This window comes from Cinclus cinclus, chromosome 2 (genome assembly GCF_963662255.1).
Source record: "Cinclus cinclus chromosome 2, bCinCin1.1, whole genome shotgun sequence".
Taxonomy (NCBI): domain Eukaryota; kingdom Metazoa; phylum Chordata; class Aves; order Passeriformes; family Cinclidae; genus Cinclus; species Cinclus cinclus.
Genome location: NC_085047.1, coordinates 67,650,696 through 67,666,105, shown reverse-complemented (window position 1 = coordinate 67,666,105; position 15,410 = coordinate 67,650,696). Strand labels below are relative to the sequence as shown.

The 15,410-nt window shown below is 37.0% G+C and overlaps 1 protein-coding gene across 1 annotated transcript in view; it reads right to left on the bottom strand.

Annotated features, from left to right (window-relative positions):
- PIBF1 (progesterone immunomodulatory binding factor 1) overlaps positions 1-15,388 on the bottom strand; it is a 105,575-nt gene extending 90,187 nt beyond the window's left edge. Inside the window, exons 1-5 of the mRNA XM_062514790.1 lie at positions 15,255-15,388; positions 14,122-14,437; positions 13,130-13,230; positions 11,174-11,372; positions 6,088-6,207 (exon numbers count right to left, since the gene is read on the bottom strand). Of these exons, the coding sequence (XP_062370774.1) occupies positions 6,088-6,207; positions 11,174-11,372; positions 13,130-13,230; positions 14,122-14,373 (672 nt within the window). The 5' untranslated portion in view covers positions 14,374-14,437; positions 15,255-15,388. The remainder of the gene's footprint in view (positions 1-6,087; positions 6,208-11,173; positions 11,373-13,129; positions 13,231-14,121; positions 14,438-15,254) is intronic.
- Between the last annotated feature and the right edge of the window lie 22 nt (positions 15,389-15,410).

Here is a 15,410-nt window from a genome sequence, read left to right as displayed (position 1 = left end):
TTGTGGATATCCCACGCTATTCTGCTGCTAATACCACGCTGGAATTCACACACCCTTCATTGAGTGGGCTACTGAAGCTCCTACACTTTTATCTATCTGGCATCTAGAAGACAACTACCAGAAGTATAAATTAAACTGGTTAATCTCTGGAAAAAGTTGTCATAGACAGCTTTAAAGCAACAATTAACAGAATAGCTAAATATCTGCAAAATCACCTTCTAATACCTGAGACCTAAACTTAACTTTTTAATTGTACTTAATAAATCATGTTATCAATGTCATGTAACAATATGGTAATTTCAGGAAAGGAAAGTTAAATTCTGCTCTGCAAAAGTCATACGAAGACCTACCTTAATTAGAGGGCTTTGTCATGTTTGTTTTTTTTAAGATTTAATATAATTCCTGAAGAAACATTAATTATACTGCACAGGACACTGCTTTTCATCTACCTAATCTTAAGGTGCCAAAGTAGTATTTTAAATATATGAAAAAACATGGCAAAGCAAGCTGGTACCCAGTCTAGGCTGTAAATAGGCTAACACACAAAACCCCCTATGTGGTATGCACATCTCCAGGTAGCCCATACACAAGCTTCTGGATTTTTATAGCAATACATCTTAAAGACAATACAACCAAGCTGCCTGTGCTTAGGTAGAAGAAGCCTCGCTTTGCATGTGATGAAATGAATTTAGTTTCTAACAATATCCATATATGTTGAACTGATTTCAAGATCTCTGCAATGGAACAGCTTTATCTTTCCATTTATCTTCATAAGATAGCTTGAATATCTTGATGAACAGCTTTGTCCTGCTACAGGAAAAAATGGGACTTTTAGAAGAATCAAGATACAGAACTCTTAAAAGGACAGAAATGAGGTCCTGGAAATAATACCAATAAATAATATTAGCTTAAGTAAGCCCACAAACCTTAAAATAATTAAAGGACAAACAGAACTTCCTTACGCTCAATGTGATGGTCATCATACTCCAAACACCTCATGGCTTTTCTTCAGCCTCTTACTAATTTTTGCTTCTGCAGTGAGCAGAAACTCAGACCAATGAGATGGTTAAAACAAGTGAAAAACCAAACTTGTCCTATGTGAGACAGACAGGCAACCAAAGCCTAAAGAAATTCCTGACAGAGCTGCCTAAAAAACCCAGTATTAGCCAGTACAGGTGGTTTCTTACAGGGCATGAGTCAGCTAAGAAGTGCTTTTGTTTGGTTTACAAACACTGTCCACAGACGAGGTTTCAAGCAAGAATATTCTCAGCTTGCCTGATCTGCAACACTTAAAACCCCAAACTGACGGAGAAACTAAAGATTAATGGCAGACCTCAGTTTAATGGTATTAATCTTCACTGTTATCCTCAATCTGGATTGAGCAGCAGTTCACAGCAGTCCCTGAAGTAAACACCTATCAGAATTTCAAGTGCAAAATCCAAGTGACATATTTTTGAACTAAGTTAGTGACATGTAATACAATAGGGATTCACTGATGTTTCAAAAAGCTTTTGGAGATAAGAAGATACACAGAAATGCAGGGAATAGATTAATCAGCCAATCAAGCAGACACAGCATGACTTCTTTACACCATCTACAGATGAGCCTGTGAAAGAAAGTGATCCTGCTTTTAAAAAGCTTCTTTTTTCAAAGATCTTCATCTTTGAAGGATCACTTACAAAAGCCAGAACTTTGCTCATATCCTAAAGGCCCTAGACAAATGTAAAGCTACTGTACTATTGTGACGCAAAAACAATTCCCTTATTATTTGAATGTTATTTGAATGAGGTACTGCTTCTTTGTAAAGATGACATTAACTTCAATGGTTTATGTACTCTGCACTCAGAAATTACTGGTCAATACATTATTTATTGGAATGCAACTGCCCAAATGTCAGGAAGAAGCTACACATGGATAAATGAGATACCTCTTTAGTAACGTGCTATGAAATTGGTACTATGCTTGTAGATAGGAAATTGGTAATCTGATTGTAGATAGGTCACTATTTGCCACTAAAAATTATGTATATATAAAAAAAGGTTGAGCTACTCCGAAGTAGAAAAACCCTGCAAGGAACATATGAAAGAAAAGCTTTGAAATAAGTGCTTTTATAGCAAAAGAAAGTAGAGGAATAATAAATTTATTTCTCTGGATCTGATCTTACTAGAATTATCAGTGAAATATTTTCAGGTGAAAAGGATTCCTGAGATCATTACAGAGCAGCATAATTAAGCCATCTTGTACTTCGGAACCACACCTAGCAGTCCATGTGGCCATAGCTGTCGAAAGAGTAGAAAGGTATAGAAAAGGAATTTTCAAAGATACGAAATTTCCGTAAGTCTTGGAAATATTAAACTACTGCCTCAAGCTCACAGTTACTGGCTGAGTATAATTTTTTGCAGCTGTTCTCCTGAAAAATATGAACAACAGCAAAAAAATATAGGCACAGGTTCCACCTAAGACCAAGACCTCATCTGTCTAATGAGAGTTGTGAAGACCAAATGATCAAGGCACTGCTTGAAAGAAGTGGTGTCAGGGGGCTGGGGAAAGGTTCTAGAGTACAATCTTTACACATGTGCAAACTTTTAGGAGAAACCTTAGGGATCCCAGTCCTCTTGGAGTAGCAACAACAGCCTCAGTTTTCTAATATTCAGACACATCTAGTGCCAAGTGATCCTGTGAGTACAAAAGCTCAGTTTATTCTTTGAAGACTATAGGTACACTTTCCCTCCACCTGGAAAACATTATCACAGGGAAAATTGTTAGTTATGTCTAGCAAAACCTGACAGCTACTAATCCTGATTCAGAGATGAAGTCCTAGAAAAGATCTTTGTCATACACATAACCAGCTTTGTCTTTAGGATAACCACAGCTTTCAGATACTCTCATGCTATAAATTTTACTGCAAATCCTGAAGGCAACTTTATATAAAAAACAACTAAAGAAAAGGGAGTCCTGATAAAACTGTATCAATACCAAATTCCAGGAAAACATTGCCAAAAAACTTCCAGCCAGAAGAAGAAAAAAATACTTAATATTCTGAATGTACAAAGAAAAGCAAGATTTCATTCCCAGACACTCTCTCAGCCTTGAGAGAAACTCACTAGTAGTAAATTACATCTGAGGGAAGGTTCTGAACACTTTGGAAACAAACAACTCTGAAAATAGTAAACTGATGTTCAGCATGGGAATGCACACAAGCTGGTTTTATTTCTGGGAAGGTCCTGGTAATACACCCCTATAGTTGGACTTCCTCCCCTATCTTCACCTCCAAATCTGGTGGTGCCAACATTATTTATACTTGAAGTACTGAGCACTGCAAAAGGAGGACTAAAACAAGCCTGTACCATACGTTTAGTAACATGTCAGTCAGTGGAACAAGAACAGGGCTTTCACCAATTCCACCACCTCCCCCCAGCCACAGCAGGCTGTGGCTGCTGTACCTGGAGCCAGAGGAACTGCACTGATCTAAAACACAGATGCAACAATTGTGTACAAAGAGACACTAATTTAGCTGTATAGCACAACCACTTACACTGACCACTTTAAAAACAGAAAGCAGCAGAACAAATATATTTTATGAGACCATGTTCCAGTGCTAGAAATCAGTCTTCCCAACCCATTTTTGGCTACCAGTTGTCAGAAACAGTTCCCTACCCTTCCAGGTCTGTGTTACAGATCCAGCAGCCTTTAAGGGCTAAGAGCAACAGGACACCAAGAGAATTTTACAAAGTTTCAGAGTCAGAACGGTTGTCCTTATTTGATGAATTCATTTCACACTTAAATTTTCCTAAATTTGACAACCTATTAAGACAAGTTCAAATTCTTCTTCAAACTTTTTCAATTCTTGGTTGGCTATATAATTTTTCATATGAGTCTGGAACAAATTGTCTCATATTTCCTAGTACTTTATTTCAGGAGGAATATGTACATGTATAAAACCTGCTCAAATCTAATCTATCAGCCACAAACAACCAGAACAGCCAACAAAATCCTCCTCCCCCAAGATTTAGCCTAAGCATATTTTTTTGTTCCTTTCTACGTCCCAAAAAGAAGGAAGAAACCCGTGTTGAAACTCATTAAGAAGAGCCTTAATTAACTGCAGGGTAGAAAAAATAAGGAATGCTTACTGTAGGAAGTGGCTTATTCTCACAAGAGAAAAATCCCAAAACTACAGTAATGACTATATTTCAAACTTCTGTATTACTAGTTTCCAAAAGAACATTTAAACTCAGAACACACTTTGTTTATAAATTACACAAAGAACAGAAGTACTGCAATGATTAGAGAAAACTTAAAATTTACAGAATACTGGATGGAAACTCAGAAGAAGGATTTGCAGAGTATAAATTATTAAGTAACAGGCAAGAAACTTCAGCAACTACATTTCATGTACCTGGAAAAACAAGAACTACTGGAATACAAAACAAAAAATCCAGCAGAAGAATGTAAGAGCTTAGGTAAGGCTCTGAACAAAACTTTGTTTCCAACTGATAAATTTCATTGCAAAAAAGCTTGACTTTAGTGAAAAGCTGAAAAAAAATACCCCAGAAGTACACCCTGAAACCACTTTTTCATAAACTGCAAGAGATGAATAGGTATGTCAGTTCCTGTGCACCAAGCATACTAGAGATTCTAAAGTATCCTCACATCCTGATGATGCTCCTCTTACCTTATTTTCTCAGGTACCTTGTTACAGTGACACTCAGCAAGTCACAAGGTAAAACCTGGACTTGCCTAAATCAAAACACAGAGACTCTCAAGCTTCTCCATAAAAGAAAACCACAGCACACTTCGAACTTTGAGAAACAGATCAGTGGGAAAGGTGGATACTGCCACCATGTGGTGCAAAAAGAACAAAATCAGAAGTCTGTATCAAAAAAGGTCAACGTCACAAGAAAACTGTTTATAGCAAAACTTTAATTATTGTTATCGACTGTCTTGTTAATTTGCTTCAGCAAAAGTTAATAGATGTTGGTCAAATCTCAAAGGCTGAAATCCTCCTGTACAATTTTATTAAAAGCACATTAAATGTACAATGAAGGAAAATGCTTATGCAAGACAAAAATTAACAGGATTAGTTTAATCTCAGTTATGACCAGAGATGGTGACATAGAATAATGCTGAAGCACATAAATGCATGAATTTTATTGACTACTTTATCTAATTCAACCAGAATGAGAAATGAAAGTACATGATTTTCAAAAGATAAACATTGTATACAGAATTTCTCCTTACACCTGATTGTTCTGTAAGCAAATTTCACAGGGGAAAAAAGGCAATAACTGAAGCATATTCTCAGAAGTAGTAAAATGACAGTGTCATTTAATTCTCTAGTAGCCATGATCTGGATAAATATACTTTAAGTACCTGAAACTGTTCCAACTCCAGATTTATGCAGAACTAAACTAAAATACAAATCACCCTAGCTATATACATGCCAAGAATAATATAAATATTGATAAATAAATTAGAAAAAACATGATCCTTATACTGTATCAATTCCTTAGCTCTTTAAAAATAATAGTTAAAAATATTTGTATAATTTGTTTCTCTACTTCTGGTGTTTATACCTTAACTGAAATCAAATCACCTTTTTCTTTAGTATAAAAACAAATAGGAAAATTAAAATGCAAAGAATAGAAAGGCATAACAGAGAAGATGTAACTCCAAAGAACTTTTAAATATACATTTTTGTAACATTAAAACAAAAGATGAATCAAACTACTACCAAGACATCCCCATCTCAAAAACTATGCACTGAACCATCATGGTGCCTTCAGCTGCTGCTGAGCAGGTCTCCTGACCAGCTTCCCCATCTTCAAATCTTGCCCTCAGAAAGCATGACACAGTTCATAAGAGATTACCCTGAACAGTCTCATGAGTAAATCTTGCAGGGTGGCCATAGCATAAAGTTAGCTGTTATACAAGGACTCATAGAGCCTATTTACTCTTTCTCCCCCTCACTGCCCTCTTCTCCCTGCAGTAATTTTTATATCTTATACATTAATAATGATTTGGAGAGTGAGATTTTCATAGATATATGTATTCACAGTTTCTGGACTGAAATAACTAAGGAGCACAGACCTCTGCCAGACACTTCAGCTGGGATTTGTACCCACTCAGCTCTTCTGTCAGACTCTCCTTTTTCATCTGTAGATCACTTAACTCTCTTCTTAAGGAATGGACTACTTCATAGAATCGGACCTAGAAGAACAAGACAGATAGTCAAAGTTGAAACTAGCAAAATTGCAACTGCAAAACAAGAAAACACATCAGCTCAGTATTTTATTAAAATAATTTACCAAATTATTTCTAGGGCATGCTGTAAATATTACATTGCTGTAGAACTAAGGCAGCTTCCACTCAGGCTGACCAATCAAAAAAATACAGTTGCTAATAGACACATGGCCCCATGCACTTCCTCGTACCAAATCTAGAGCCTGTTTGATTAAGAGTGCAAAAAGAGAGAAAAAAAAAAGCCAAACAAACCAAAAACCTATTTAGTAATAATCAATGTAACTTGCTGATTTTTCCCAAGCCAATATAAAATTTTATGGGGTGTGTAGAAATGGAGAGATTTGTTTTGCTTTGTTTTCTGCCAGCCCAGTGTGCTGAATTTGCACCAAGAAAAATGCAAGAGCAAGCACAGGGAGCGGGAACAGCACATAACCAGGAAAAACCATAACACCCCCTCCACACACACCTTCATGCTGTTAAATGGATTTGACTGCATCAGAAAACTAAGGCTCTGAAAGACTTGACTCTGCTAAATTAACACAAAAAAAAATTCCAACCTTCTAACAGGATTAAAAAAATTTAAAATCTATAATGCATACTCCTCTCTCTTCCCCCACGCTAGTCATAGGCATTGTCTCAAGCAAGCAAGTCTCACATCTGTAAAACTTTTTCAGAACTTTTCTTCTGATCAAGAAAAAAAGACTAGAAAACACAGTAGTAAAACCACAAAGTCAGTATTAAAAAACAAAGAGACAAAACAAAGAAGAAAGAGCTTTTTTGATATACACCCACATACACGTACACAGAGGTTATTACTCCCAGATTAACTTGATACCTTAAAATGTTGCATTTGGGAGTGTGTGTGAAAAGAATAAATAAGTAGGCACTGTTTTCATGCAAATGCTATTGCATACCCTCCATCCCTAATGCTTTCTTTGATATATGATTAAAGAAGAAATACAGACAAGAAAGCACAGATTAAGTAAGCATTCAAGAGCAAGCTGTACTGCACTTCCATGCAGAAGGAAGACAGATCTCTGTTTTGCTACCTGTAAACAGCAGAAGACAAAGGAAAGTTCCAGGTATATTTCATATAATTGACAGCATAAAATTCTAGAAAACACAGAAGCCATAGAAATTTGCAATGTAAACACATTTAGTAGTATGCTTTAGTGTAGTATGCTGTATATGTAGTATGCTTTATACATTAAGGCAAGTGTGTTAACATGACTGAAAGATTAGTATTTTTAACTGTAGCATCTGATGATTCAATTGGTCATTTCTTAAGAAAAAAGTAACCTTGATAATCACTAATTGGTAACCATTTAAAACATTGTCATTTTTTTAAAATCATACCTGCTGCTCCAGTAAGTCCTTGTATTTTTACTGCAATATCCCTAGGAAACTTGTGCTATCACACCACAAATACTTCCCAAAACACAACCACCTTAAAACAGATTTCCCAGCAGAAACCAAGATTACATGGGATACAGGTATCAAGGATAAATATGTTTACACAGCTTTCCCAGGAATAGATCATTGGATGGTAATAGGAAAGTGCAAATGAATGCAGCAGATGAGGGTGAGGTTATAGCAGTTCAACTGTTGTTGCTATTTAGCTGGTTTGATAGCCAATAAACACTCATGTAACCCAACAGTCAAGCATGCACTGCTTCTTGCAAATTCAATATAGCAGAAGCAAAACTTACTCTCAAAGCAATTTCAGAAACAACTGTGTTATCTTAAAAAAAAATCACAAATTTATACTGATGTGCTATAAACAGTTTCTACTGTTTTTACTGGCCGATTTTTAAAAAAAACTCTTAGCCTGTACCCACCACTCTTTATGGAAAACTAGAATTAAGTAAAAATGGGTGGGCGCAGAGGCTGAAAAAGTTGGCTTCTGTTAAATGAAGTTTTGTGAAAGCAGTTGCATCAGTTAACTGCCTTCTTAAACAAACAGCAACTGAGCTGCAGTTAGCAAAACTGTATACCTGAAAGACCTGGCAATTAAAATCAGTTCACACAGAGCCTGCAGATACCTTTTTTCTTCTTTTTTAATTGCTGAAAAGTTTCTACAGTGGAGTACACAAGAGGTTTGCTTTACTGAGCAAACTGAACTGGTGCTTGGCAGCTGAACCATTTTGCAGCCTGAAGTACTTTCAAATTTCACATATACTGTTTCTAAAAACATCTTAGAAATTACTAAACAAAAATCTAATTTTTTAGATGTAAGTTCAAAACAAAAAAGTATGATTTTAAGAGAAAGATGTGTAAAATACAATTTTTCAACTGTCATCATTAGCATTAAACATTACCTAGGCTTTGTTCTAACATGGCACTATTGCACCCCTTTGTGGAAGAACAGCAAAATACATCTCACATCTGCTTTAATTCCAGTGTTTTAAACTTATAGTATCTCTGTATACAAATTCTGCATTTCAGTTCTTCCTGCCGTCTTTCCAGTACACCAGGTTTCAAATAAACTCTAAGCATTATATAGATGCTCAAATCCATCCTGAAGAATTGCAAGGCAGTATTTTGTAACTGATAAATAGAAAAAAAGAGTCTGAAAATTTCTCGCTCAAGTTGGCTAAGCAGGATCCTTTCTCGATAAGGAAAATTTTACCCTAATATCAGTGGGCTATAGTATTAGTCTGCACATAGATCTGGAGTCAGAAATTTTAACTGCCTAGAAATGCACGATTTCTCCTTAGGCAAGCAGAGCAGGAAACAGCATTCCCTTCAAAGTCCTTTCCCCACCCTTAGGAGGCCAAATGGATGCAAAGACAGGATGTGCAAAAAAGTTCTGTAGCCTCCCAGCAACTGTATCAGCTGCGTAACTCGATGTAATGACAAACAACTACCAAGCTTAACTGATACCTTTAGGTTCACACTAATCCTCTGATAAAAGAAGTTGAAAAAAGCAGAAAACAGCTCTTTACTACAATATATCTTTAGAATGCCTTATCCAGAAAAAAAGAAAAGGTCTAAACATGACTTCTTCAAAAGAAAAAGCAATGTGTGAAGAAGAAAGGAGTATCACTGAACATGTAAGCAGAGGAATTTTTGTCACAGATAAAAGTAACATTTACTGGCTAAACACAAGAGTAAAAGAATAGAAGGTTAAGTGTAGAAGACGGCTACTACTCATCTCTCCTGCTTCACATCTTTTTGACAGCCATTTTCTACTCACAAATTAAATCTAAACTGTGCTGCAACAGCTTCACTTAAAGCAGCTGACAAGATTACTAACTCCTGGTATCTATCCTGCCTGGCTACAGACTCTTTTGTACTGACTGTCAATCTCAATCAATTCCTGATGTCCTGAACACCAATTTCAATAGATCCACTGAATGGGTTTAAACTGTTAAAAATCTGGGGTTTTCGACCATAGTGATACAGGAAACCACAAAAACCCGTCAAATACTTTTGCAGAGGGCAGTGGGTACAGCAGACAGCTAGGGGGTAATAACCTAACAGTACCCAAGTGACATGTTCTCGTTTGTCCCACAGAGCCTTATGATTTTTCTAGTACTTTCAAAAGCCCAGCTTTTTAAAATATGTTCACAAGAACATCCTTTAGATAAGGGGGACAATTTTTACTTCTCTGTACATACCTAGAGCACAGTAAAGCATGACTTTGATCTGGAGAATTCATTCATGTAGCATTTATACCTCAACAAATGTACTAAGGTTTTTAACATTGTATTATTTACAGCTTCCTTAATAACAAGCTCTATAGACAAGTACAACGCTAATATTTTGGTGAATTTAGGCTTGTATGTCTAAATCTTCTTCATTTTCGTAAGTCAACTGGGATGCTCTGGACACGTCCCACAGGCTTCTTACTGCAAATAAGACTACACTGTGGCCTGTCCACATACCCACAAACCAAAATTAACAAACACCTTAAATCAAGAAAATTAATCTTAGCATATACTTTACAGTACCCTTTGTCTCCTTATTTAGTCAAATAGGAAAGGGACATACGGAAAAAATAACAGAAAAGTAAGGGATGTTTGCAAGAGCAATCCCAACTTCTGGTTATTGGCAAGTTTCAAATTCCTTTTTTCAGCCTGCTTTATTTCATATCATCAATGTGTGCTCTGTGTACACATTTTAATTGTAGCATGCCATCTGTTTAACCTCCTTAAAATACATCAGCAGTTCAACTCTCTTTCAAGATGTCAGAAGCAGGGATTAAAATGTTCCTCTCTTTAGTGGAACCCAGTCCTAACAGATTGATCAGGAACACATCTGCCTCTGAAGGTCCTTTATTTCTAGTTAGAGATGAAAAAAACCACAACCCACCGTAATTTATAGTTTGTCATGTATTGAGCCTGTCTAGCAGCCTGTATGGCTGCTCACCCATATGCTGCCTCCCCTGGGAGCAGGAAAGAGGAGAAAGTGAAAAGAATGAACAAAAGCAAGAAGACACAGGTGTCAAGTTTTCTAAACAATTACTGAAGGAAAGAGAGGTGAGTTTAAAAAGTAGAAAAGAAAGAGAAAAAGGAAATCACCTCCCAGAAGCTGGGGAAACTGATCAAAGCTGATACCTAGCCACTCCCTGCGTAATAACCACCTTGGGAAGCCATCAACCCCCACCTCCTCTTTCTTCCTCTACCTCCTATTTATGCTGCTGAGTTTGACATTTATGGTATGGAATACTCCTTTGGCCAATTTGGGTCAGCTGTTCAGTTGTGTCACCTGTCAATCTAATGACCATTCATAGCTTGCTGGGGCAGGAAGAATGGGGAAAAAATAAAGCCTTGATGTTTTGCAAGCACTGTCCAGCAATAGCCAAAACACTGTTTTAGCCACCAGTGCAAAACACAGAAAGATTCAGACTGCTATGAAGAAAGTCAACTCTGTCCCAGCCAGACCTAAGATATAAGTTATATTTTAAAGCAGTACAAAATCCACTACTTACTGAAACATATTCAGGGATAGAAAGCTGATCTTCAGGAAGAGACTTTAGTTTCTCATAGCATTCATCTGTTAATTCCAAGTCTCGCAAGCTACGACGGATATCTCCAGCCCTCTCTCTCAAATGATGATTTGTTTCCTCCAGTTGCTTCTGTCTCAATAAAATAGCTTCCATTTCTTGCTTCATTAAAGCCTGATGTTTCCTTTTAAGATGAATTTGAAAACAGAAGGTATCAGGTAGTGAGTAACACCATGACAAAACTACACAATACCCTGGCAAAGAAGTGAGCTCTCCTCCTTTTGTAGAGGGAAAAATTTACAAAGATTAGGTAATTAGTGTCAGAATGTATACCACCATGGTTAAACAGTCATATCAGATACAGTATATATAAAAAGCCAGGAACTTTATAGTCATTGACAATACAAAGCTGAATCTAAGTATAGACAATCTCCACGTATGCTGACTTAAATTTATGAACTGAACGTAATTTACCAATTAAAAGGTAAAAAAAAAATGAAAAAGCAGAATCTATCTTCATACAAACCTCAAAGAAGCTGGTAAATCACTTCAACTTGGGTCTTACCACATTTCAGCACGTGCACAGTCATACCAACCATTAATTTTCTAACCACTGTAACATACAAATTTGGAGTCCTTTATCAAAAAAAACCAAACAGCAACAAACCAACCACTACTACAGAAGAACAAGCAGCCTTACCTCCAGCCTTAAAACACCATCACTACCTTATCATGAGTGATAAGGTTTTACACAGCAAGAGAAACTGCACATCAGTTAATGGCATTTAGATTTTGATTTTATTTAAATCAAAGACAACTAACCTACTTTTTAAGTTTCTTTTTAGCTGCAATTCTTGAAAACATATTCGAATCACTCTTTAAAACACAGCCATTTCTGCATTCTTAAAAAGGAATAAAAAAATACTAACTAGCACTACAAGGCAACATTTACCCCACCAGTAGGGGGAAGTCTGAGATCAGCAAAGCAGTTACAAAGCAGTCCTTATGCACTCTACGGTGTGTACAATTCTATTACATGAGGATGAAAAGTAAAGTAAAAGACTGACAAGAAAGACTGAGAAAAGTGGTTTAACATTTTTACACGCATTAATAACAGTATGCACATCAGTACTTTCTTACTGAGCACTCCCTAGATAACTCAAGTATGGCCAGCATGGTGAATTTAAGCATACAGAGTGAGAAATGTTTTTTTTTCTGACAACAAGCTGCTCTCAGATGAAAGACTCTTCTGGAACTAATGTCAAGTCTGGCTCCACATCCCTAAATCTGTTCTAGCCTCACTACAGAATTAGACTTGGATGTACAAGCTGCTATAAGCTCTACTTTAACATGAGACAATGAAAGTAATGGTCTTTCTTCACAGGTGTGGATACACTCAGCTGACAAAGCAGTTTGGAGAAGCCTGCTAGCCAGTCTATTTTTCAGGTTAACTCCAAGTATTTCAGAGAAACAACATGGAAAGTGAGTTTCTACATCATCAACTGAAAGCATTTCTGACAAATCAGAAGTACTAACTGGAAAAGCTAAACATTATGCATTTACCTTTCCCAAGTCATCTATGCTGCAGTTATTAAAAATTCTGTTTAAATTGATGGAAATTCTGTCACCTCTGCCTAATCCTTTTGCTCTTTATTGGTTTTGTGACCACTTTTACTACCTCTTCCTACTAAATTTTGAATTTAGGAAACATAAAACCAAACCCACAAATTTCAACCAGTGAGAGTTAAATTCAAATTTACTTATATGTAAACTAAATATGTAAATTCAATTTTTAGAATGAAAATACTAATATAATCTGCAAAAGAAATCCTATTCCTGCAATTAATAATTACCTGTTTCTGTTAATAACTTATTTACACAAATTCAAATTAATTCACAAATTTGTTAAAGATGAAGTTGTTAATTTTACTTCCATCATACCTGGCATCTTCTTGTTGCAATGCCAACTGACTATCCAGTCGTAAAGACAACAGCTGCTTTTGATGGGTTGCATCATTAAGCTTCTCCTCTAGCTCTTCAATCTAAATATAAAGAAAGTGAGAATGAGTATAAAACGAAGTAAGTTACCTTAAATTACCATTAATTTAAAAAAAAACATATTTTACAAAAAGAACAAGTTGAAATAAAAATATGAAGACCCCAGTGCAGTGGGCAGTGCAAAAATGGCTGCCTAACAAGACCTCTAAATACACTAAGGCTGCACAGAATAGTATATGGACTTTGTTCCAATGAACTAAAAATAAAAAAAAGGCTTAGTTCTTAAAAGGGTCTTTTTCAGCCAATAGCTGTTTGTTCAACTACTTTCAAGGTAGGCTTAAACTCAAGAGTAGAAAGCAAATAAAAACCAGCTAGCCTGGTTTTCGCTTTTACCAGTTGTAAAAATGAACTGCACACAAATGTGGCCATGTTTTTACACCTTTCTTTATTTCATGCATCTTCATGCAAGCTGTACACAACAAAATCTACTGTTTAGCATGTTGGTATATTCTATCCCTATCTTCATTAACAAAGCATTGAAGAGTATTCAGATCACCTTATCCTGTACTCCACAAGTTCAGGTTCAAAGCCCTGTTATGCTACTAAAATGAGTGACAAAATTATTCGTCATTTCTGAAAGAAAACAGGTGTTTTTTCTTTGTCTTTAAGAAAGGTAAAACTAATTAGATCCTCCCTTACTTATTTGTAAGTAAAATAACTTGAACAAGTCAGCTACGTTTTCCATGTCTTTGTTTCCTCTTCTTCTCTACATTAAAGAACACAAACAAAACACACCAAGACAACCCCCAAACCAACTAAGTAGATCTCCATCATGTAATTCAAAGATATTCTTTTCAGAACAGAAGTTTCTATCATACTCTAAAAGCACCAAAATCAAGAAAAGATTATATAATGGAAGGAGAAACACTACTTACCTTAGTCAAATATTCAACTTTCAAGTTGTCAATCATCAGGTTTTTTTGTGATAATTCTATTTTAAGCAGCTGAAGATTATGGAGCAACTCCTTCCGTTCAATCAGCTGCTTAGTGATTTTTACAGCACCTTCTCTCTCTTCAGAAGAAGAAACATCATCAGTTGGTACGGTGGTTTCCAAGCTGATATCCTCAGATTCCAAGGAGCTAGAAACGTTTACTTTCTTGATTACCTTAGAGCTTTTATGTGACATTTTCTTCCACTATTCACAAAGCTTTTTTAAGCTATACTTTGAGATGAGGCCCCTGAAGAATCAACTGCAAGAATTAAAACAATTAAATGAAATTATGAATTTTAATTATGAAAAACTAGCAAGCAAGTGATGCTTCTCAGGATCAACGAACGTGGTTTTTTTTCTTTCTTTTTTACCCAAGAAAAACACTTTGAAAAGCTCTGGAGGGCTGCTGGCTAAGGACCCTCTTCCTGAACAATCACTATGAAGCGTTTTGACTGCAATAAGCTAAATACCAGTGTGAACACCAGTGAATCTAGCTTACTAGTATGATGCCATAGTTAAATAAACATATACACGTTGTCAAAAGAACATGCACGAAAAATTCCCGAGACCCACGAGGCAGATACAGTGCCCTGTAAGAGGCATAACACAACTTACTGGAGGAAACGGTAAAGGAATACTTTGATCGCAGAATCACACAGGTTGGAAAAGACCTCCAAGGTCATCGTGTCCAACCTACGACTGAGTATCCCCTTCTCAACTACACCATGCCTCTCAGTACCATGTTCAGCCTTTCCTTAAGCACTTCCAGCGATGGTGACTCCACCTCCCCTCTTGGCAGCGCATTCTAATGCCTCATCACCATTTCTGTTTAGAAAACCCACCTAATGTCCAACCTTAAACTCCCCTGGTGCAGCCTGCGGCTTTGCTCTCTTATCCTACGGCTAGGTGCCTGGGAAGAGAGCTCGGTCCCGACCTGGCCACGAGCTCCTTTCGAGCCTCGCCGTCCTCTGCCTTCTCAGCAGCAGCGGCAGCTGCACTGTTCGTGCCAGGCTGGTTAACCCAGCAGCCACACGGACTTTTACAACCACCTGGCACAGCCCGCGGCTGTTACTTACAGACGGCGCTGCTCAGAGCCGAGCAGGGAGAGAGGACACCGCGCTCGGAGCCGGGCTGCCCTCCAGAGCCACCACCACCGCCGCCTTCCTTCCCCACAGCAGCGGGGAGCAGCTCGGCAGAAGGGGATACTGTTCGTCCCGCAGGATGCGCGGAGC